Source organism: Ostrea edulis, chromosome 6 (genome assembly GCF_947568905.1).
Source record: "Ostrea edulis chromosome 6, xbOstEdul1.1, whole genome shotgun sequence".
NCBI classification, from domain to species: domain Eukaryota; kingdom Metazoa; phylum Mollusca; class Bivalvia; order Ostreida; family Ostreidae; genus Ostrea; species Ostrea edulis.
In genome coordinates, this window is record NC_079169.1 from 76,230,547 (window position 1) to 76,257,181 (window position 26,635).

General features: G+C 35.7%; 1 protein-coding gene across 6 annotated transcripts; it reads right to left on the bottom strand.

Moving 5' to 3' along the window:
* Positions 1-66: 66 nt before the first annotated feature.
* LOC125648343 (uncharacterized) lies at positions 67-20,461 on the bottom strand. 6 transcript variants are annotated; one of them, XM_056140811.1, is made up of 10 exons: positions 20,309-20,461; positions 16,287-16,481; positions 15,589-15,725; positions 7,409-7,541; positions 5,342-5,464; positions 5,059-5,238; positions 4,865-4,978; positions 4,302-4,388; positions 1,062-1,155; positions 67-824 (listed from the first exon to the last, which is right to left on the bottom strand). In XM_056140811.1, exons 1-10 carry the CDS (start codon positions 20,337-20,339, stop codon positions 374-376), a joined length of 1,545 nt encoding a protein of 514 aa, XP_055996786.1. In that variant the 5' UTR covers positions 20,340-20,461; the 3' UTR covers positions 67-373. The 6 variants fall into 6 exon arrangements, with proteins under 6 accessions (XP_055996786.1, XP_055996787.1, XP_055996788.1 ...); XM_056140812.1 differs by having other exon boundaries at positions 4,865-4,977; positions 5,064-5,241; XM_056140813.1 differs by having other exon boundaries at positions 4,865-4,969; positions 5,059-5,241.
* Between the last annotated feature and the right edge of the window lie 6,174 nt (positions 20,462-26,635).

The following is a 26,635-nucleotide window of genomic DNA, read 5'->3' on the forward strand; positions in this document are numbered from 1 at the left end:
CTGAGACTTCACCTCTGCTTTATAGAACTGGACAGAACTGGTATGAAATAGGCTGTCAGACGTTGCCAAAGGATTGAAGAATTTTATTTAATAAAATATAAATACAGGCATGAAATGATTCTTCAATCTATCGTGCTCATTTTCAGAACGGATAGTCACGTCTGGTGAAAGTAGCCTTGGGTAGTTTACCAAAGAAAGTTCTATTCTAAGTACCAGGAAGTTTGTCTCACAATTCATGGCAGTTAGTAGCAACAGGGCCATATATCGTTCTTTGCCAGTAGCCGACGTGTGTTATTAGTAACAGGGTCATATATCGCTCCTGGCTAGTAGCCGACGTGTGTTATTCATCACAAAGTTTATGTGTTAAGTGTCACTAGTGAATTGTATGGTAAAGGTCATCAGTTTTAGTATCCTTTTGACCACTAGAAATTGTGTGGTCATATAGATCCACATCTTTCTGACATTCAACTCCATTTTGCCCGAGCAGGGTACTGTACATGTCGCTGTTCAGTATGTCAGCGCCGGATTTTTGAGAATTATGAAAACTGGAGTCGTATACCTCGTTCCCAGAGCACTGGTTACTAGTGTTATAAACGTCATCCCCGTGGATATTAATACCAGCAGCACAGCTTCCACCCACGTCATACACATAGTCTGATTTGTCTTTCTGAGTGCTTAGATTTTCATGGAGGTGATTATAGGTGTAGTCGTTGTCCGGAGTCTCGCTTTGGTGTATAGGCACTCCATCCGTTCCAGAATTCCTACTGCCACGTATCTGCTTTACAGAAGGCTCTACTGAATGCCTGCGATTTTTACCTTTCCGTCTGAAATAATATCGTTCGTTGATAATTGTTCTTACCAAATCCATGTATTCATATAATGGAGAGATAGGAGAGCTAAGGCAGATATGTTACACTTTATTACAATACTGGTCACTGAATTTTCTTATAACAATTTGCATCAGAATGGCTTAAATTTTGTGTAGGTGTAAAAACTGAAACCAGTTTGACTTATGAAGAAACTTATCAAGTGTCCTTAATTTTATGAGAATAGTGTGTTACCTCTTCTTATATAGTATTACTAGAATACAAACAATCACAAACAGGGCGACTACTGCGACAGTAACTCCTGCAGTCAGGGCGACTTGGTGGGATCCTGAAATTTGATATAAAAATTTAATAGATTTTATTTCCTTATTCGTCTTAATGTTAACAAAGGTTTTACAAGGAGGGTTTATCAACAAGGGCATATTCCCAATTCTTACATGTACCAGTGATCTTGCACATTTATCCCTGCAAATGCCATTGAAATCAACAAATAGAATACATTCAAATTTTACAAGATATTTTGAAAATAAATGCATTCAAGGGCGGATGCAGAAAAAAATCAAAGGGGGTGCGACCAAGTTTATACAGTGTACCTGTTTTTCGCCTTAAAAAGGGGGAGGGGTTAAAGACCCCGAAATGCCAAAAACTGACAATTTTTGTTTAAAGTGTTCAACCCCTTTAGATCCGACACTATAATGATATGACACAAGTTAGGAATTTTAACCTGTCATTCACTTTATTTATAAGATACGAGGGCTGTTCGAGATGTAATGTGTATTGTACCACAGCGCTATACCGCTTTGCACAATTTCGTGGAAGATGATACTCCTGAATAGCTCTATTCAATACCTTTCCAACGGTATAAACACGAGCCTTCAGCTCCACATAGTTTTAAACTTATAGTCATTTCAATAGAGCCAGTCGTTGACCACTGTTGTAATATGTTTTGGGAAACGGGTTGAGAATATTGAAGAAATTAAAGCTTATGTAGCGTGCAACCCACGGTTTCTCAATTTAGACTGAGCTACTTGCTCAAAATATTGATTAGCGATGTGGGTCCTCTCGGCTTTATTCCGATATATTGAACAGTGATTGGCAGTAAAATGATTTGAGACAATGATCAGTTCCAATGATTAGCTATTTTACAAAGAACAATGAAATCACGCACAATTATAGCAAAATTTGATCAACTCAAAATTACTCACTTCAATTACTCAATATTGCTCAATGTTTGTCTTTGCTCAATTTGACTCAGTCTGTATTAATGAGAATAATGTAGCGGAAGTAAGGGTAAATGTGAGCAATGTCTCATTCCTTTGTAAAGTATTTAATAAAGTTATATTATTACTGACTTTGTATAGGAAAGACTTATTCAGCCACGTCTATACCTTACCGTTGTTAAGCTTTCTCTTTTAAGCGATGTTCTTCTTGGTCCAGATAAGTGTAGACTGACTTTGTTTCTCAGTATTTATACCCTACAGTTTCAAGCTGATTGGATAGTGACTGAGCATTATGATTGGCTAAAATCTAGCTATTTGATTGGTCAATGTATCGGTAACTTTCAATCCACTTCCGGATTCACAACTTTAGCTCGACTAAAGGAATATATAGGAATACATTTATCACACAGAGATAATACCAAATTCGTTTCACTTATATAAAAGTTCGCACAAAACTCAGTCATTCAGTAATGCATATTTGTACTGAATTTGGGGAAGTTTATGGGTCTGATAAGGTATCTTATGAGACAGTTCGTAGGTGGAGAAAGAAATTTCTGACTGGCACAGAGTCCGTCAAAGATGCAGAAAAATCTTACCGACCTGTGACTGTAACAGGCTAGGCAAATGTCTCAAAAGTCATGGAAATAATTGAAAGTGATGGCAGATACACGATTCGTGATATTGCCAAAGCTGTTGGTATATCGCTATCGCGGGTACATTTCATTTTGAAGCGTATTTTGAAAGTACGAAAGATCTCTACCCGATGGATAACGCATATATTGACAGATGATCAAAAACGGGTACGAGTACAAACAGCTAAGCAATTGCTCAAAATGTTTCCCAGATTCAATCAAAGACAACTTGCAAACATTGTTCCTGGTGACGAAACATGGGTTCACTATTTCGAACCAGTAAGAAATATGGCTAACTAAACACGGTAGAAGGCCAGTGGTTGCCAAAAGAACCATAAGCACAAAGATGGTTCTTTATTGCATATTCTTCGCATGTGATGGTATAGCCGTACAAATTCCGGTGCCGAAGGACAAAAGTGTTACAGATCGGTATTACCGAGATGTTATACTTAAATAATTTCAATGTTATTTATTACAATTGTTTTGACTGTATAAAAATAAAGCTAACCAAGAGTTTACACATCAATAAATCCGAAAACGGGATGTATCCATACGCGTCTGAAAACAAATAATGCAGTGAGGGGAAACTATTCCTATTTTTGAAATTGTTGATACAGTAAATGAATTGGAATTATAAGAATCAAACATTCTTTTTGAAAAATTTATCGATGTGTAAACTCTAGACATTTTACTCACATACTTAACATAAAAGTACTTTGCACTTTTATTCAGTTTGTGAGTAAAGTGTCCGAAGTTTACACATCGATAAATTATTCAAAAAGAAAGTTTGATCCTATAATAGCTCAAGAAATATTATCATAAACGCCCTGTGTCAGGATTTAGGCATGTTCGTCTACTTCATGATAATGCTCCATCACATACATATGAGCTTGTGAAGCAATTTTTGAAGTCGGAGAAGATTACCATCTTGTCGCACCCACCATATTCTCCAGATCTAGCCCCATGCGACTTTTTTCCTTTTTTCCAAAACTTAAAAAGTTCTTATCTGGTCGTCGTTACAAGTTAAGTCTCAGCCAACAGTCAGTGCCTCAGAGGTCTACCTAAATCAGCGTACCGTGACGTATTTCAGAAATGAATTCAGAGATTGAAATTATGTATTTAAAACCGCGGAGAATACTTTGAAGGGATGTAATGTTCATTTCACTATTTGAGTTGAATGCTTGTACAATACACATTACATATCGAACAGCCCTCGTATTTATCCTCCCTTCATTTTGTAATTTTTGTTGTATGAATGATGTGTTGTTTGACTTCATAAAGAATCAATCAAATCAAAGAATCAATTGATCTCAACAATAATACTTCGCACTGTAATTAGATTTTCATATATAGGAGACCCTGTAGATATTCCATCATGTTCACGGTGCCACAAGCGTTGGGATTTAGCCCCAACTATATATTTAAAAGCAGCAAACTGTAGTGGAAATTTTAAAACACAAAATATGCATCCAAAATCAGCAAAACGCTGGAGCTTAGATTAGTTACGTGTAATTATAGATCTTGCCCACAGGCAATGGTATCGCTTGTGTTCGAATTTACTATTACGGGTACTCTTACATGGTAAATTTGAACCCACGCGATATAATTGGCTGTGATCTCACCTTCGTTGGTCTTTGCGTCATCTGTTCTGGGAGTTTCTGATAGGGTTGGTTCTGGTGTTTCTGATGCGGAGATGTAATCCTCAGTGTCTGTAAAAGAATTCCATGTTCTTCATTCTTCATTGTCCGCTCGTTGAACGAACGGACATAGAAAAAAGGAGAAGCGAGATTGAAGGTCAGGTTTTAATCAGACTGGTTCAATTGTTAATCAAGTCGTTAAAGAGAGTGACAATTCACTTATGCGATACCATTCAAATAAAGAGAGCAATAATTCAATTAATACGCGCATCAATTCAATCAATTAATGCTCGAAATAATTGAATTATTGCTCTCTTGAATTGAATTGTAGCTCGCATAGATTCAATTAATGCGCGCAATAATTCAATTATTGTTTTCTTCAATTAAATTAATTCAGTTGATGTGCGCAATAATTCTTTTAGAAAGAGCAACTATAGAATTAGAGATATCTTCAATTCAACATATCCACAGCTGATTCGGCTCTCCATGTTCGCACAAAAGTAATCGATCTTCTATGTTGATGAAGTTTGTGTCGTCCTATCATGTACCTTTTTGGCATGCATAAGTATGATTCTCCCAACATGAAGAAAACTCTATTCTTCCAGTGGTGTTGTCATATAAAGCACACTCCACAGACAAGTCGTTTGGTAAAACTGCGTGACCTAAATGTGTAACCTAGATACATTATTATGGATAATCAAATGATAATGAAATATTCAGTGTCTGATTATTAATCGTTTACCAAATCCAAACAGGACGTAACTCCACACACGATGACCGACCCAAAATCTAGCACTTGGTAAAATATTTGTATTTCCTCTCGAATGTGCATTTATCGTGTCATTGAAGAAAGAAAGACGTCCTTCACATATTTGGTTATATTCGTCCCATGTCTTTTTATCATTTTTTAAACGTGTGCCGTCTGCTGAATATAAATTCATAGTGAATATTTTAATACATTAAAACACATGAATTAATTTTGGAAGTTGCGTATTGAGTTTTGTTGCATAAGAATGTATCTTTACTATTGCTCAGCCCAGTGCAGTACGCCCCTCTTTCTTCAGTGCAGTTATCGTAGTGAATTGATATCTTCTCATGGTGTTTCACAGATCCGCACCCTTCAGAGTGGTCATCGTTGGAAAAATTGTCTGAAATCAAGGTGATCTTTAAGTAAAACAAATAAAGACATTTATTAATACATTAATTACTATCCGAATTTGAACTATACGGTGCGGCATAACAGTTACGAGGGACAGCATGTAGAAGTAGTTTTCTTCACTTTGAAACATTTGATGCGCACATGAATTCAATTATTGCGTCCATAAATACAGAATTGAATACATCATTATTTGGAAAGTTCTTTAACTGAATTGTTGATAAATTCTAAATCTATCTTTAATTATTTCAGTTTATTTTAAATTAATTGGTGCTCCATAGACTCGAAAAGTTACTTGCTATAGGAAATCGCTCCGATAATTATCGTTCAGTTTCCTGATTTTGTAACATTATTAATGTCAACCTAAAACAAAATATAGTGCAGGCTAACGACGTATTTTTTATGAGAATGTGAGTGAAATGCGCACTGTATAACTAAATATAATGATAGAAATAGATTTTAAAATGATGTTAGATCCACTCGCATACTCGTTAAACAAACAGGTGCTTGTGTCTTAAACGAACGAACATATAATTATAGTTTTATTCGATGTCAATTAGATTGACCCATTCCGGTGTCCAAAAAAATCTGCTTATCCTAGGTTTTTCAAATTTATAATGTATCATCATTATTTTCATTTCATGGTTTTTATTTGCTTAATTTCTTTCTAAAATTTAGACGGAGTAACAAAATCCTTCAATGGGGAAAAGATTCGCAGTCTAGGACGAGACTATGCAGACTCCTAGACAGCGAATATTGTAATTTGATAATTCTGAATTTTCTCAAAGCCACCAAAATATGACAAAAAACTGTGGATAAAAAGTGAGAAAATTAATACTTCATTATTCATTCATGTGGGATAAGGAAATTTCACCTCTGGAAGATCTTGTCCCCGCGTGGAATTTCACGACCCCACACTCGTACTAATGAAGTCTTACGTCTAGCTTCAAATTAGTTTCAGTTGATGCAGACGTTTGTGGGGTATACTTGACATTTTTCTAAATGAATTTAAACAAAAAATACTGGAGCGGCGAACGTTTTTCCGCAAATATTGTTTCCTGTGACATTTAACCTAAATGCATAATCATATATCTATATGCATATATACGGAATCCGATAGGTGCCAGGGAATTAATATTCAATTAACCGGCGGCCACCACTTAATTTAACTGGCGGCCGCCACTTATTACCGTATCTGGAGGCCGTCGTATGAATTGACTGGTGGCCGCCACTTAATCTATCTGGCGACCGGCACTTGATTTATACATAGCGGCTGTCAATTTCAAAAACAATTTACTTCTTACTGAAAAATTACAGAAAAATATAAATGATAAATGTTTTTCCTTGGTTTGTTAAACTGGAGGTGAAGGTCGCAAACATTGCAGAAAACTCTGGCAATGCATTTTTTCTGCAGTGTTTGAGATCTTCATCTCCAGTTTAACAAACAAACATTTAAAAGAGCATTTTATTATCTGAAAAACAGTGCGTTTTACACAGTCACTGTTAGTTCCTTACAGCACCAATAAATATTCCGACAGCACGTGGCTAGGAGGTAATGTACGAGGGCTAAATTTGATCGGTAATTTTTGTATCCGAAACGTTTTCTATACTGTGGAGCTTCAGTCTGCAGCTTGTGCTGTTAATATGAATAAGTGACGATAACGAACAGTGATCAATCTCATAAATCCTATAAAGAATACAAAATTAAGAGAAGAACAAACATGGATTAATTGATATACCAGAGGTGGGTTGAGATGCCTAAGAGGAGTAAGCATCCCCTATTGACCGATCACGTTTCTTAATAATTACACTTTGTCACATGGTTCGCTATTATACACGCCGGAAAAAAATCTCAAAAGATTGCTTTGAAATTATGAATCGTTATGAATTATGCCACTAAAACGAGAAGCACGTTTACACATGTTGTTTTTCATACCTATTTCATACACTGAGTAAGTGCTGTTTCCTCCACACCAATCATTGACATTTCCAGGACAAGGTTCACTGCATTTGTCAGCGGTTCCATATGAAGTGCCTAGAGCCTCTGGTGCACAGATACACATTTTTTTCTGTATTAAATTGTAAATATGCATAACTACACAGCTATATATTCATACATTTACCAATGTTTCATTATTCATAAATCCGTACTAGTGTGCATTGTATTTCAATATTTTTTATTTCTCGATAAAAGCTCTGATCTTTCCAATTCACACACGATTTATCTACATATTTGTGTTACAAAATAGACATAAGAAATAAATGTCTAGGCTGTTTGCATTACATGTATGGGGATGAATTTGTCGATTATTGAAATCACTCCCGTGTTTCCATAGTTTATATACCCGTATAATACACGTCAAACAACAAATAGACATTTATTTAAGGTATTCAATGTATAACGAAAGGAGATTCAATAAATTTTGAATGATTTAAATAAAGATAAATGTTTGTTGTTAAATTACGAAAGCCGGCTGGGCTCATTTTGAAAGAGTAAAACAAAATATTTTAACTCGTTATATAACGAGATACTAACTCGTTATAACGAGTTAGATTTTGATTTCACTCTTCAAAAATGAGCCTAACCGGCTTTCGTATTAAATAATGATGAAAGTGAATTAGATTAAATTTACGTGACTGGTCTATAATTAGAAGCCAATCTTTCTGCACTTGAGGATTTCTGGAAGAGACACATGTATCCGCCCTTGGTAAAAAGAAGAAAAATCTAATTTTCTAAAATAAAAAAATATGCAAGGTAAATAACTAAATTTATTTCATATTATAAAGAGAAAGTTTATGTAGCTTTTTTAACATGAGATTTGTATCAAAATATCTTTTTTTTAAATTATGTTAATAAAACATGCTAATCCCATAAACTTATTGAAATCTTCAAGGTGAAATAAATTGAGCAGTAATAAAAATGTTGTAAATTCCTATAGTGGATTGTTTTCATTTGATAAACTCTTCAAAATGATATGATGACTACAAAAATCTCACCATCAATTTGTTAGACACGGAATATGATCGTTGAACATTGAATACCTTATCAGAAATAAATTTCATTTCAGAAAATACATGAGGGTATGAACTGCGACGCCTCGTGCCGGTATAACATTACATATGTACATAGTGACCCCGTTGAAAAACGACCCCAGGGGTCATTTTTTCAACAAATGTTTGATCAATTTTCAACGTTGAAAATTGATCCAGACCGTTAATTAACAACCCCCAAGCGTGTGAAGTTTTGACCCTTGTTAAAAAAAGTTACCCTTAGACAATGTTATCTTTAAGAGATCATTTCTGGTGGGGTCAAATTTCAACATTGAAAAATGACCCCAAATAAACAAAATGTTTCTTCTATTAAAGTGAGGACAATTTTCATTGGTTGGAAATAACGAAGGTATCCGGTGATGCAAAATACAATACACTAATATGTTATATAACACTGTATGTCTATTTAGGAACTTCATTTCTATTTTCCTATACATGTGTATGTGTCACATTTAAAGTCCAAATTGCTTTCCGTTCGTCCATTACCAAATCTGTGTTCAGGTGAATAGATAAATTTTATCCCCAACTTTCACCCATACGTTTAAATCGGGTTTGAAATTGCCGACTAAGCAAGGTCTATTTTTAAATTCTAGTATTCGAACTGGTTTGCGGTGTTTGCTTTGGTCAGTTTGGGCGTAGCAGGCACGAGTAACGGACGTCAAAAGTAAATCAAAATTCTTAACATTGTAAGGTATTCAGTTTGTCATATTGCTTCAGACAGGTTCCACAATAGCACTTCTGAGGTAAGCTTATCTACTTCATTATTGATATTAATTTTATTTCAGTTTATTTATAAAACTTCCAAATTTCTTCACTTGCAGTTTATTGTTGACTTTGTTGTGTAAAGTTGGTTTCAAGTTTGCATATTGTTAATTTTGCAAGTACTGTGTATAGTTTTAAGTATAGAGTATGTGTAAAACTCTCAAGAGTACACAAGTAAAGTGACGAGTATTAGTAACAATGTGAAAAAACATTGTCAATTATCATACCAGTATGTGTATTGTGTAGTCAGTAAAGTACATGCACAAGTATATGTATGTATTGAGTAATAACATATGAAGTAATTAGTAGAGTAAAAGTACATATATGAATATATATAGTGTATCGTAGTTGTAGTACAAAAAAATGTACATTGTAGTAGTGATGCGTACACATGCGCACTAGATTATGGTACATGTGCAATGTGAGATAACAATATGTATATTTGAAATGTGCAACTTGATTTTATAGATCCTTTAAATTAGCCACAAATTAAAAGAAATCAAGAAGTAGGAAGTAAGAGTGGGAGCCAGAGGAAACGTATTAGAATTCCAAACGGAGCCACCATTCCAACTGGACCCAGTGTAGTTATTGAAACAACCGCAGTGCCATTACAGTGACAATCACAAGACTGAGTTTTAATTATATTTCATTTATTTTTGTAATAATTAGTAACAAAATTGATGTAAAAATAATAAAGATGTAAAGTGTACCATTATCTGTTATATTTCCTGACAACAAAACGTGACAGTATGCATTTAGCTTTTATATGGTATTAGCAAAATTAAAGGAGTCCTTCATATGATAAAGACATTCAACCACTGTGACCATTTTGGCCCCATACTGGCACCACAAACCCCACCCTGGGATCATGAAATTTATAATTTTGGCAAATGATTTCCTGTTCCATTCAGTTTCAATTTCATATCATAAGCATTAAAGAAGACGTTACTCTTCATCGAATACTTTCTTTATTTCCAACCAATGTTGTGTAAATCATAACATTATCATTTTTCTTATTTAAGATATTATAACAAAGAAACCAAATGTTTCCAGAAATCTGTGATTTTTTGTGTTAAATTCAGTTGTTTCCCCCCAACATGAGGGATTTTAACATATTTATTGGTCATATTTTTTCGATGTATCTTGCATAATGAATTATAAATATGGAATTGTTTTAGTCATTTCTTGTTTAATGCAAGTTATTCATTGTTTTCAGAAATCTGATTTTTTGTGTGTAAAAATCAGTCGTTTTCCCTGAAAATGAGGAATTTAGATATGTTTATTGGTCATATTTTGTCAGTGTGATCCTATATTGTGAATTCTAAAATATAGAATTGTTTGCTTTGTTATTTCTAATATAAAATTATTCATTGTTTCCAGAAATCTGATGTTTTTTTTGTTTTTTGTTGTTGTTTTTTTTGTTGTTGCTGTTTTCTTTTAAAGCTGACATGAATTAATAAATACGTACTCCTTTTTCATCTTATCCGCCATATTTCTCTCAGGTAGCCTAATTTACTCTACCCGTATATACCCCAAATGTGATTGTCACACCTGAGTGATTTTTCTAGGTGGACTCGACCAGTGCACATCTCCGATAGTAATATATAGGGAAATGCGAAACAAATAAAATCACATTTTAAAACATTATGCTTTGCTCAAAATTACAAAATATTTATTGTATACCAATGCAACATTCCGAAAGATTAGATAATTTAGGAAAAAAATGAAAAAAAAAAAAAAAAAAAAAGCTTTTCTTGCATACTTGTAAGTGCATGCAAGTATTTGCATTTTCTAATAAAATAAATGCGGATGAATCATTTGGCAATTACATACTGATAGAATGGAATAAGCAAAGAGCATAAAATATATTATTTATATCAATTCTTGCAAAATAAAGGTGCATGCCATATGCATAATATGCAATGCACAAGGTATAATCGCCAAAAGTATCAAATACAGGCGTCTATTCAACAGGTATCGGAGATGTGCACTTACCGAAAATATTAGATTCTCTTTATTCTGATAAATCCACGAAACAAAATGATAAACTCCATTTGTATCTCGTTAGAACTTTACAACACGTTCTCATTCCATTATGCAGACTGTGACACACTTCACCCGTGCCAAACAGTGTGTCTTCAATCAGAGGAGATGTCAGAGTCAAAAAAATTTCCTGTATTGAATGCTTGTCTGGTCGAGGTTTTGCAGTTTATAGAAATGGGGAATCTAATATCTGGTTGGATATATTGCGTGCACAATTCAAAATTTCTCGATGATCATATACAAACTTGGATATACATACATCTGTGTGCAAATGCGTGTATTACATTTGCAATCCATAATAAACAGTTCATTACACAAAGACACATATGAAAGGAAATTTATAAACGAAAATATAGTTTTGTTGTCTCTTTTGGAACCACATAATTATTTACGGTCTCTGTATGTCGAGAGAGAGAGAGAGAGAGAGAGAGAGAGCGAGCGAGCGAGCGAGCGCGCGTCCTACTTCGAGAGAGAGAGAGCGAGAGAGAGAGAGAGAGAGAGAGAGAGAGAGAGAGAGAGCGAGCGAGCGAGCGAGCGAGCGCGCGTCCTACTTCGATTTATAATATATCATTTCACAGAAGGAAAGAAAATTGATCACTTATATAAATGTAAGCTTTCAAGCATTAAAAATTTCCAGCTATTTAAAAATTTGTGATTGACAATATATTGGAAACTTACAGGAGTGGATGCTTATAATTGAATTCATTACAAATTAAAAAAAAATATTAGTTTGAACTGTGCATGTAGAAAATACTGACTTTGTATGTTAGAATAACGGGAAAAAGTAAATTGTCAAAAAAGTGGGGAGAGCAGACCAGCCCAGCCTCCCTGCCCACCCCAACCCCCTGTATACGTGCCTGAAACAACATATCAATTCGTGTTGAAAGAAAGGAGCATATTTGCATTTCATTAAATTCCAAAGGAGCTCGAATTTATGTGTTCCCCTATTAATTATTTTGTATGCAAGATTCGTTCCCGAATTTAGAATCATGCTTTCAGTCAGAGCAGAAATGAATTAATTTTGAAGTACATCTAGTTTGAATGCAAATGTGGGGTTCCTTCTTTTAATTTCATCAGACTCATTAGAACCCCCTCCCCCAAACTATGCAGCTTTGTTTTTATTGATATCTAAATCGGCATATGAATCCGGATACAAATTATATAATGTTTTTTCGTGATCATATAGATATCGATACTAGAAAATGTTTATACTCTTGCCTTTTGCATATCCTACTAATGCATTACAGTAGATTGACACTGTATCATATCAAATAAAACCTCAACACGAATTTTACTGATTTATGAATACTAACATCTTATCGAATACATTTGGATATGAAATTTCGACGTACAGCGGTATGTCTATTTTCAGAATATATCCATTGCGCCAGATCTACGAAATGAAAATAATCATTATGGCATGTTACAGAAACTTTAAAACACACATGCTATAGTCCTGCAATGCATGCATGCGATTTTTCTGAATACATGTATTTATGTATTCGTGAATGAAGTTCCTACGCTTAAAACTATCTTGGCCTTTATGCATTATGTTTTGTGATTTTGGTTTACCATTCCTTACACTGTAAATGAAGGAAAACTTGGTAAAGGGTGCAATTCTACACCATACAATTAGTATGCATGTATGTGTTGAAAAGTAAAATGTACATGTAATAACCAGACATGTATCGTCATTTTTCATGGGGGGGGGGGGGGGGTACAACAGGATGAAAAAAAATGGAAAATTGGATTCTTCAAAATTTCTTGCCATTCAAAGTAATAATTAAAAAAGATGAACGAAAACAGCAATAAAATAAAACAAAAAACCCAAACAAACCAAGATGTTTTATCCGATGTTCAAAGTCCTAAAGTGGGGGTGAAGGGTTAAAAAAGTCTTACTTTGACTGCCTCAATAATTTCCCCCTACACTTCATTTTCTTCCATCGTTGGGGGTGGGATGGGGTGGTTAGAGTCCTCTACTATGAGTGTCTCATAATATCTTCATTTTCTTAATTGGTGGTGGTGTGTGTCTTCTACTATTATATCAGAACTTTCAAGCTGGGGTCAAGTTTGGGGGGGGGGGGTTGGGGGTTGGGTTGTCACCCAATATATTTTTTACTTGCATTACAAAATAACGGCCTCTCACTTCTGTCGGCACGGGTTCGAAACCCGCTCGCGCCGGTTGGTGAGAAAGTTTCCCAGTTTACTTTCGGAAGGTCGGTGGTCTCTTCTGAGGTACATTGTATCTGGTTTCTCTCTTCCACCAACAAAAACTGGGTGCCACCAGATAACTGAAAAATTGTTGAGTGTGGCGGAAAACATTAGAAAAAAAAATGGATATTGTTATCAAAAGTGGGGGACAGACACTCTTGTCCCCTCCCCTTGATTCTAAGTACTTTGTACTTGACCTTTGTATTTGGGAGAGGGCCTACATAGGCTATGCCTGTTGCCCAATCCTGTTGAGCTTCTCAATAAAATATGTTTAAATAAAAAAACAATTCTATGTGCTTGATAACTACGCATATGATAAACTTTCAATTATTACATTTTGCATTACTACAATTTGCGTCGAGTTCAACGCAGAATGTAATAAAGCAAAATGGCATAGATATATAAGATCTATTGAGCGCCGAATTAGCATAAAATGAAGTAATTGAAAATAACATTATTTAAAGATATGTTTAATTTTTAATTATTGCGTGCTTTAAATGAATCAAATAAATCTGTATTATCAATTAATGAGAGCAATATTGAGTTACTGTTCTCTTATATTGAATTAACGATATCATTTGTCTTAATAAGAGCGCGATTATTACAAGATCATCGTTTGAATCTCTCTCTCTCTCTCTCTCTCTCTCTCTCTCTCTCTCTCCATACACTCATGCAGTGTTGTATATGCAAATTATCTTTGCACAAAGAATTTATGTGCCTAAATGATATCCTGATTTATAAATCTGCAATACTCTGACAAGTAAATCATACAGTATAAGGATTCATGCACAATACAGGGTAACTATTCTACTCTGATACTTCCCCTGATCGAAGATAGCTGATCGGCACGGGCTAAGTGTGTCGCAGTCTGTACAATGGACAATGTTGTTTACTGTTGGAATACAAATGGAGTGTATCGTTTTGTTTCATGGATTATGCTAATAAAGGGAGTTTTACTACTACTTTGAGTATTTTCGACAAGTGTACACGTACATTTGTACATCCTCGGTCCTTTACAGATATTACGAGTAGACCCAGGTAAATAGTCATCCGCATTCGATGCTTTTTCATGACGAGCGTACATGACCATGTCTTCTTTATACGTACAGTAGCATTTATGTATTTGCATTTTGCTTGAAGTAAGTGTGAATGGTATAGATTTTATACCCTTTGCTTATTCCGTTTCATCAATAGATCTAGATAATAGATGAAATATTTCTCCGCGTTTTTGTATAGTTTTGACATATTTATTGCAAATGTACGCACATTCACGTAAAGAAAAGACATTCTATATTTATTTATCCAAAGCTTTTAGAATGATTTACTACTGTACGATATGTTTATTGTAATTTTGAGCACTGCATGGTGTTTCAAAACATGATTTCATTTCTTCTTGATGTCCTATAAATTAGTATCGGAGATGTACGTGTTACCTGTCGAAGCTACCCGCACAGGTAAATCGAAGACACTGATGTGAAATGAAGCCAGGACCGTAAATTAACCTTCAATTTGGAGGAGGCAGGAAATTAGGCGGGGGTCTGGGGGCCGCCCAGGCCCCCAGACGCTGAGCACATTTTGTGCACACTGAACACGTTTCGTGCAAAATCCTTGATTCTAGGGCCTTCTAAGATGTTACTTGACTAACTCATTCTAAAAGAAAGATTTGGAATGCTTTTTAAGGGAGGTATCATGTTCTTAGTTATTGGAAACAACATAAATTCTAATGAACTTTAAATCTTAATTTTTTTTGGCTCAAAAGTTGGAGGAGGCAGCTGCCTCCTCCGCCTCCATGTAATTTACGGCCCTGGAAGCGTAGCAAAACTCGTCCCCTTATATACCATGCGAACCCTGATACATATAACAATAGAATATCCAACTAATATGGCGGATTAGCAAAGAAATATGGCGGACATATAGAATTATACTATATTTATTAATTCATGTCAGCTTTAACGCTTAATGAGAAGGATGCTGGTGTTGCACTGGATGTAAATCTTCCTTTAATAGTACACCGAAGTATTCCATGCACTAATCTCGACTCTGTCATACCTTCATAAGTAGAGCATTGGTAGTTGACTCCGGTGTGTTGACCCCACAGAAGTGGTAACAATTCGTGATGTTGTTCTCCTCCATAGAAGTACGTGCATCTCCAGCAATTTGTGTTATCAATGAACTGCTGTGACAACCTTATTACAAACAATATCTATGATTACAACTTGTGTGTATTTAATTACGTTGTTAAATTTTCGGGACGATCTGTCATTTCCTCGGGACAACTGAAAAAGTTTTACATGAGTAGGCTAAAGATACATGTATCAAATAATGTACAAAGGAAGCTACATGTAGCACTAAATCTATACACGTATTTGGACTGCAAATTACATGTTCATTGTTTTTGGCTTGCTAATGAATATGTTTTCTGGGAAGAGAATTTGGACACGCCCTTTTCATCCAAAGGACGAGAAGTGATACTGAAAGAGGACGAGTTAATCAATGATGGGAATCAGTGCAAAAATCGTACCCGATGAAAGTTTTTGTTATCCACGGTGAATAAATTGGATAAGGTCAAAAAGATAAAAGGTAAACAAGGTGAACCAATTAACTCATGAAGCAAAGGATCAGCAGTCTAAAAATGCAATTAATCTACAAGTCGCCATATTGATCATGTCTTGGGCAGAATAGACTATTACAGAGTTATGCGCGTGTGTTGTTTTGAAGTTTGTCTGTTGCAGTGTTCAGTTACATACCTCTTGTAATTATGGGTTTCGTCTTAATTTTGACCAGAGGTTGCCAGATCTTAGTTCTGGTCAGTTGTTTATTGACCAGTGTTTCATTCACAGACAGTAACGTCCCACCAGTTCCATTACATACATTGTTTGCATCAACCCAGTTGGTGACCTTCTGAAGCTTTATCTCGGACATAGTCTGCTCTACACAGAGCGCTGAAGGAGAAAAGAAGTATTGGTATTCGAACAGTAAAATTAGTACATGTATGATTATAAGTCAAAGAGCATCATAATGAGACAGTACTGAATAATTGATAAAAAAATTAATAAAAGCAATTGTTTTTATTTTTGTTTCACAGCACTGGGAATTACTGAATGTAAAACTTATACGGTACCAATTTTGATGCACCAGATGCGCATTTCGACAAATAATGTCTCTTCAGTGATGCTCAACCGAAATGTTTGAAATCCGAAATAACTATGAAGTTTTAGAGCTAAATATAGCCAAAAACAGCGTGCCAAAAAAGTGGAGTAAAATTCGTCCAAGATGTGAGATTTAAAAACAGGACCGAATACTGCTGTTATCGTGCATAGTTCTTTTTACATCTTTTAACATGCATGGCTCTATCCTTGGACGAATTTTGCTCCACTTTTTGGCACTCTAGTTTTCCTTTTAGCTCTTACAAGTTTCACTTAAAGAGACATCTCTTTTACTCTGAGAGATATCTCTTTTACTTTGAGAGATATCTCCTTCACTTAAAGAGATATCTTTCTAAGAATTCCTAGAGAGATATCTCTCAAAGTATAAGAGATATCTCTTTAATCATTGAAAAAGAGATATCTCTCAAAGAAAAAGAGATATTTCTTTCCAGTATTTTTATTAGTTTGAATACTTAAGGAATTCTCCCTAAACCGGAAGCCCGCCAAAGCAAATCTTACCATGATGGCTGCAATCCCGGGCAAAGATTTTGCTTTTACCGCATGTGAAGTGTATACAGGTAACAAAAAATATAGACAATGAATTGATGAAATATGCGAGCTAGACTAGATTAAGCCTCTCGGCAACTTGATAATGTTACCCCAACCACCTTTTCCGCCATTTGTACACTAGAAATATTTTGATTGGTTAAATAATAGAGTTACATCATTTCAATGACAATGCAACAGGGAGAAGTCGTTATGATCACCGAGGGGATCTAAAGAGATATCTCGTTAAGTTAAAGAGATATCTCTTTTTGAAAATATAAAAAGATATCTCTCTAAAGAGATATATATTTTTACATTGATATAGAGATATCGCTTTACTCTAGAGAGATATATCTCTCTTTGACATATCTCTCTCTAGCTTTGAGAGATATCTCTCTCTAGCTTTGAGAGATATCTCTCAAAGAGAAAGAGATATTTCCCAAGCGTAAAGAGATATATCTTTTGTTTAAAGAGATATCTCTACTCTTTATAAGCAAAAGAGATATCTCTTTTAGTTAAAGAGATATCTCCCTAACATAAAAAGATAGCTCTCTAACTTACAGAGATGTAAAGGGGCTTGTATGGCATGTCAAACGTTGCAATATTTGATCTTTTGCATTTGCATTGTATAATTTTTCATTTGCATTGTATAATTTCTATCTGTATTCTATATTTTCCATTTGTATTGTATAATTTTCCATTTGTATTCTATATTTTCCATTTGTATTATATATATTTTTCATTTGCATTGTATAATTTTCACTTGCATTGCAAAATCTTTCATTAGGAGTTATGAGATTGATCACTGTTCCTTATCTTCACCTTGCATCCGAGGGATTGTTTATTTGGATTTGTTACGAAGGATTTCATTAGTTTAGGTCCCACTTATATTCAGCCATCACCAGCTGCAGGTGACGTACCACAAATAGACTTACTATGCTACATGTACGGGCACAGTGACGTAGCAGTGGGAGTTCTTTAACGTGTCAACGCCTGTCGCAACACGGGATGTCTGCTTTTAAGATCACATAATCCAAAAGATCCGTGATTCTCACTTTCAGATAGCAATGTGTATGGGAAAGTATTAACTATATTTACGTCTAAGGTTTGATGCAGCCATGACACGAGTAGAACTCGAACATGCGACTTCACAGTTACGAACCAAAGGGTATATCACTGAACTACCGCGATCGGTTCCATATAAGGACTAGTTGAACATACATGTAGCTAGCAATGAGGAATCCTGCGCCGAGACACCCCCCCCCCCTCCTCCCTTCACAAATATATTTTGTATATAGATGTCGAAAAAAGCATGCATGTACGTTTTATTTTGTCAGAACGCACTTGTTCCAGGGGCGGATCCAGGAATTGCGGTTACGGAGGCGCCACCTTATGAGGCAGGGGGTCCAGGGCGAAGCCTTGGTAGGGGTCCTGGATTTTACATATTTCATAGGGCTTGAAATATGTCATTTTTAATAAGTGAAATTAGTAAAATGACGCAAATTTTAAGGGTTTCTGGAAAATTAAGTTCTCTCAATAAAGTAATTCAAGAAATCAAAAGATTTTGCAATTCATTTCTCCGGGAATGGGAGAAATTATAGCCGGCGCCCCCCCCCCCCTTAAATCCGCCACTGACTTCGCCCTCCTCCAGCAACCCCTCCCTCCACCAAGGCTTTGCACTGGACTCACTAGGGATCTTAAGACAGTCCCCAGACATCCAGCAGTTTACTGCATCCTTTCGTTCAGAATTATCTAGATCAGCCAGTGGTTAAATAGGAGACTAGTTTGGATATGCTGATCACATTAGACGCATAAAAGCGCGATCATATTAAGGGGGGGGGGGGGTTACGCCATTACACTTAGCAAATACGGTACATTCCTGCGAAACGTGGCTCCTGAACTTTACCTCTTCAACATCTTGCGCATTACAAAATTCGATAAACGATAACTTAAGATTAATCCATTGAATAGTTGTAACAAACCAAACTCGATGTTAACAATTGGTGGGGACCCAAGGGCCGAATTAAGTCACCCGAATCTACTGAATTCTGACTAAATAAAAATGTGCATGTTTTCTGGACAGTTCTATTTTTTTTATAATGATATGAGGGTGGGGGGTCGCCATTATTAGAGCTAGCTACGTATTTTTAAAAATAACTAGTCCTGCATGGACCTGGTCGCGGTAGCTCAGTATATCGCTTGGTTTGTGGGCGAGAGGTCGTGAGTTCGAGAACCGTTACTGTCATTGCCGCATCAAACCTAAGACATAAACAAAGACAGTGATTGCTCCTTTGCCAAACACTCGGCATTTAAAAGTGAGAATCACTGGTCTTTCCGTAATGACCTTAAAACAGATATTCCGTATCGCTGCACAGGCGTTGGCACGATAAAGAACCGCCATTGCTACGTACGGCCCTGTGTGCTAAGCACGTCTACATATGTGGTACATCAGTGACGTTAACTAATGAAATCCTTCGTAACAAATCAAAATAAACATTCCCTAGATGGAATACAAATGAAAAATTATACAATGCAAATGGAAAATATAGAATACAAATGAAAAATTATACAATTCATACAAATGGAAAATATAGAATACAAATGGAAAAGTATAAAATACAAATGGAAATTATAAAATAAAAATGAAAAATTATACAATGCAAATGGAAAATATAGAATACAAATGGAAAATTATACAATACAAATGGAAAATATGGAATACAAATGGAAAAGTATACAATACAAATGGAAATTATACAATGCAAATGAAAAATTATACAATGCAAATGGAAAATATAGAATACAAATGGAAAATTATACAATACAAATGGAAAGGATCAAATATTGCAACGTTTGACATCCCATAGGCTTGCCATAAAAGTACTTGCTTCTCTAAGTCGCGTAGAAAACCTAAGGGGCTATTCTATCTCTTATCCCTCTATCTGTCTTCGTCAGTTGATAAGTATCCATTGCACGTGGGGATAAAAGAAATACATGTAATCTCTATCACAATGTATTAGAGCTGAATAAGAGATTACATAACACCATGGTCAGGATGAAATACTAGTAATACTTACCAAGACAGAAGTAAACTAGAATCGCCAGCATTATTAACGTTTAATTCCCAAGGTTCAACTGAGGATGTTTCTTAAAACAGGAAGTTTTATCCCATGTATTTAAAACGGAAATTTGTCATAAGTTAAGAATTGATAGTATGACATTTATATATACAGTAGTATAATGGAGACAGTGGGAGCGTTAATTCATAATCGCACAAAATTATACCTGACAAATTCTTAAAGAGCTAAAATAATTCATATACAATATCAATAAGAAAGTGGTTAGCATACTTCCTCGGATTAATTGCAACGACATCCTTTGTCTGGAATTTCGGTATTGAAGAACTGTAATGTACAGATATTAGACAGACGTCAGAAATGATAGATTTTGAGATATTTTTACTGAATGACAAGGCCAGTAATGCACTTTCCAGGAACATGAATGCTTCTTTTTTCCATCAGTTGATGTCATGAATGCCTATCCAATAAATTCCTCTAATAAAAAAATCCTGTAAATACTGGACTCCAATGGGACTCCATGGCCATCTATGCCACCTTCTATCAACATGCATCCAAAATTTGGTTTGGTTTTTTAACAGTAAAATAATTCCACTGTTCTTTCCATATACTCAAAAGCTAGGTACTGATAATTCTAACAAATGTTGACAACATGTTGCTCATTGTTTATGTTACTTAGACATTCTCATCAGGAAATAATCTCAACGGTTTCTCATAAAAAACTAAAGCAGACGGAAAGAAGAAGGCACATTTAAAAGCGTATCCTTGAATGCTAGGCATGACGTTTCACCGATACCCTGATCCAAACTACGGAAGCAGTGACTTCAGCAGGTTTCTCGTGACGAAAACTATTCGCCAGAACGATACTATTCTGTCTGTTCTCTACATTTTATAGGTGGATGTCAAACTGATCCTATACCCACATTATTGTCTCGCAACATCTTTAAAATACCAAAAACAGATTTATTGATAGACGGCATCGTGCATCAACTGTGACAGAGACTTCCGCCACTTCTAGACTATCTGCTCCAGACAGAAAAACTTCCCAAAATACTTAACATATACCGGTAAATCTTCATCGTTATGTATTTGATCGTCATATTCATGTAACCTGCGATATATTGTGTGATGTCATTTTATCATATCGTAAACTTTTTTTAACATACATTTCCGTCCCATATTTGTAGATAAGCACTAAATATTGTGAATATAACAATCCCTTAATAAATATTGTTGTGTTATAAAAAGAAGAGTTTTATCAATACAAGTCTTATTTCTTTTATTTCATTTTCCCCAGTTAATGAAATATTTGAAAATTATTTTTTCTTCGTCGTCAAGAAGTTTTGCCTCTACAAGTAACTCCAGAAATACTCAAGCGGGCGATCAATCACAGCATCTCGGGGATTTCCGTCAGTTGTCGGAAAGGCTCGAGATGTTGCTTTGACCAGCTGCGTTCAAGGCCTAGAGGCTAGGTATGATGGCTCATTTGTGTCCCTTTTACAATTTATCGTCTTTTTGTTATTTTGAGGCAAAAAGTAGCTATATAATATTATCATTTTGTTGCCCTTTCGTTATTTTGGGGCGAAAGGTCACTATATATCGTTTTCTTGTCTTTTTGCCTCGAAATAACAAAAAGACGATAAATTGTTAAATGGCATAAATCAGCCATCAAACCTAGTCCGTAGGTTAGCCGCTACGATCATGAATGTAGCCCAGCTATTATAGTATAGTCTCGGGACCAATAAAGAGTCAAACCCAAGGGGAAATTTACTTGTGGATATAGATGAATATTAAAATCTAGAGGTAAAGAAAGAACAACAATTTGTCAAATAGCCCAGTATCGATATAGAATTGAACTGATATAATGAATAGATTCACCAAAAAAAAAACCAAATGTGTTTGGTTACAAAAGAGCGTCATGCTTAAAATAGGAAATGCGTCTAAAGGTGTTCAGTGCATCTCAATTTCATTTTTACTACCCCCCTTTCCGAACAAAAACATGTTTCTATTTTTTTATCTCCTTCATCCTTAAAAAATCCTTTACCAGAGATTATTAGCATTAAATGTACAGAATGCTCCTTTTACCCGATCAGGATATGGGGCTTGCGGCGGTTGTGGTCGGTCAACAGAGATGCTTACTCTTTGTAGGCACCTGATCCCATCTCTAAATCTGTGTCTTCCCTACTTTTAATTTTGTATTCTTTAAAGGAGTCATGAAATTGATCACTGTTCGTTATCTTCACCTTTTCATGGATAATGTCTAGTAACAAATCATTCGGAACACAATTTCTTTGTCTTTAAAAAGTGCAATGAAAGTGTGGCTTAATGCACCAACAAATACAAATTGGAATTCTGTTGTTTCAACTTGTCTGTGGTAGATGTTTGCTTCGATTTTGTAATTAGTTCTGGCAAGTACTTTTCCCTTTCATATGTGTGATGATTATGCAGTATGTCTGCAATAAGGTCAGTTTGGCGGAGATTGTTATGTTAACTGTGTATTCTGATAGGTCCCCGAGTATTTCATACCTACACTTTTATTACAAATCAATGATAACTATGTGTTCTATTTGTTTGAGCAAAACACTAGCTTCATTGAAGGCAGCACATAATTATAGCGACGATTTTGAAGCCGTTTTACTTAAAATCATGTATAATAATAATAACAATAATAATGTGCGGCATTTATATCGCGCATTATATAATTTGTAAATACTCTAAGCGCTTTAACAATGTAAAATGTAAAACATGATAAGATTAATCAGAGCATAAAATATAACATCCAAATAAAATAAACAATTTAAACATTACGAGTTCATGCGATAAACCAGCCTTTCCTTTAAAAAAGAATATATTACAAAATATGGTTATAAGATTTCCTAAAAAGATATGTTTTGAGGTATGTTAGAAGGTATGTTAGAAGACGCGATTTTATTGATGAAAGGTGAAGATAAGGAACAGTGATCAATCTCGTAACTCTTATGAGCAATACAAAATAGATAGTTGGGCAAACACGGATCCCTGGACTCACCAGAGGTGGGATCGGGTGCCTAGGAGGACTAAGCATCCCTGTAGATCGGTCACACCCACCATAAGCCCTATATCCATATCAGCTAAACCGAGTTATCCGTAGTCAAAATCAGTGTGCCAAGAACGCCCTAACAATCGGTATGAAGCACGTAAGACAGCGTTTGACCCAATGATAGGTTGTATTGACGAACTAGATCGTTATAACGACCATAGAATTTGCGAAATGCTGACTTCAATCGAGACTGTTGAAACCTCTGTACCATCAACTTGTTTGTCAGTAGCTTGCCTCGATTTAAAAACTGACCATACGCAGAAGAAACTCTTGCGTATCGAATCAGTTGAGATATATAAACACCATATGCAAGTGATAATGGAATGGCGCTACATGAATATGGGAAGTTGACGATGGAAAAGCTGACATACAGCTGAGTTGTCAGTTTGCCGTTAATGTCTACTTCCAATGAAAAATCGAAGTAGGAAGCAAAAGTAGACGTCTTTATGGTGTCTTTTATTTCGAGGTCACAGGGATATATCGAATCGACATATGAATGAAAGTTATTATTGTTAATAGACAAAACGTCGTCGATATATCTAAATGTCGATTTGAAGGCCAGAGCAAGATATTATTTCTTCTCACGTAGAAGTTTTTGAATAAATTCTGCTTTATAAGAATATTGAAACAGGTCAGCTAAGAAAGGAGCACAATTCCTGCCCATGGGAATTCCAACAGACTGTTGGAAGACCTGCTCACCAAACTTACGAAAATATTGTCAATGAGGAACTCTAGCATATTTTTTTATTTCAACTTCAGAGTACTTGTGCCTGGAATCAGAGTGGTGTTTAACAAAGTAATATTTTGGATGACAGTCATACGTTTTGATGTTATTGATTGGGAACAGTTTTGCGATTTCAGGTTTACTAAAAGTTCTTTAGAATTTTTTAGAATCTACATTTGATTTACAACACTTCTGGCATATGTTGTGGCACAGTAAGTTTGAAGTTTCTCCTTCACAGCTGTTAATATTTTTCGTAAGGAGCAAAAATAGGGGCTTGGTAGAGCACTTCCTGGATTTTATTGATAGGATACCATATCGCAACGGCAACTTTGCCGCAAGGAGATAAAACGAATGAAATGAAAGTACGTGTCGGATGTAGGGTTGTTTTGAACATCCTTCCTCATTCGTTGAAACCAGTAATGTCAGTAGATTTCCTCTCTGACTGTCTGTGGAACTGTGTTTTCTACTTTAGATATACTTCATTATGCTTTGTGGTTGATTGATTGTATATTGTTTAACGTCCCTTTCGAGAACATTTCCCTCACATGGAGACGTCACCATTGCCGGTGAGGGGCTGCAAAATTTAGGCCTATGCTTGGCGCTTACAGCCATTGAATAGGGAGGGATCTTTATCGTGCCCCACCTACTGTGACATGGGACCTCGTTTTTTTTTTCTCGATCTCATCAGAAGGACCGCCCCATTTCGTCGCCTCTTATGACAAGCAAGTGGTACTGAGGACCTTTTCTAACCCGGATCGTCACGGGGACTGCTTTGTGATACTGATACAAAACTTCCCATCTTTATTGACCCCCCTCCAGAGTTTGCAAGCTAGAACTTCACTGTTATACACATACTAAAGATATGCTTATTGTCAGGATTTTGTTGGGTTTCTTTAAAAATACAATTAAGTGACAGATTGTGACGATTTCGTAATTTATTTATTGGCGCTCGATATATGTGCTTTCATGAATATTAACAATAAGAAATTATGAGATTGATCACTGTTCGTTATCTTCACCTTTCATTTAACCATCGAGTTTGTATCTCTGCTGGTGGAAAGTCTGTCCCCGAGGATACTTGTCGCTCGATATATGTTCTTTCATGAAGAGTATTGGGATTGATCACTGTTCGTTATCTTCACCTTTATAGTACATAGTTTGTCAAGCTTACTCCTCGTTCAGCTTTCATTAACATTATTACATGTAATATCTTTGTTGAGCGCTATATTTGTTTGGTTGTATGAATATCGTTTACGTTCCTGTGGTAATTTCGCTCACATTGATACGGCACTAGTTGATTGTCACGTACCACAAACTAAGACATGCTTAGCGCTCAGGGCCATAGCAGATTAGACTCTCTATCGTACCAATGCCTGCCGTGACACGGGACCTCCGTTTTTAAGGTCACATTTGAAAGACCCGTGATTCTCATTTCTAAATGCCGAGCATTTGGCGAAGGAGCAATCACTACCCATTTTAATGTCTTATATGTAGGTATGACGCGGCCATGGCACGAGCAGGGCTCGAACTCACGACCTCCCAGTTGTGAAGCGAACCCTCTACCCCTTGGCTGTAGTGAACAAATACTCAGGTGATCGATAAGGCCTGTGTGCCTCTTGTTATTTTGAATATGTAAGAAAGTTGATTTGATAAGTTAACAAGTTAACGTTAATTTCTGGTCAAGGATATTGATTGAATGTATTTTCGTACTTAGATATTTTATCAAAAATAAATATCAATGGCAAACTAACAACTCAACTTTATGACAAATGGGATGATTTCAGCTTTTCCATCGTCAACTTCCCATATCTATGTAGCAATATTCCATTATCACCTGCATATGGTGTTTATATCTCTCAGCTGATTCGATACGCAAGAGATTGTTCTGCGTATGATCAGTTTCTAAATCGAGGCAGGCTACTGACAAACACGTTGTTACAGCAGTTTCGTTTAAAGTCAGCATTTCGTAAATTATATGATCGTTATAACGATCTAGTTTTGCCAATGCAACCTATCATTGGGTCAAACGCTGTCTGACGTGTTTCATGCCGATTGTTAGGCCGTCCTTGACGCATTGATTTTGACTACGGATTACTCCGCTTACCTGATCAAGATATTAGGCTCACGGCGGCTGTGACCGGTCGACAGGTTTGCCTACTCCTCCTAGGCACCTGATCCCACCTCTGGTATATCCAGAGGTCCGTATTTGCCCAACTCTCTATTTTGCATTGCTTATAGGAGTTATGAGATTGATCACTGTTCGTTATCTTCACCTTTCATTTGTGTGGGAATTGTGTTTTAGTTTTGTGCGAGTGTGTGGTTATTTTTTAAAATTGTCTGCAGCCGCTCTCTTAAATTTCCTGAAATTGTTTCTTTTTTTTTTTAATTTAAAGTTATAAATATGTTTACCATCATATCCAGCTGAATTATTCTTTCTAAATCTTTATGTGAATTATTCATTTTGCTGGAGTACACAGTTACGATGATATTGGAAACGGTACCACTAAACCACTTCAATAGTACA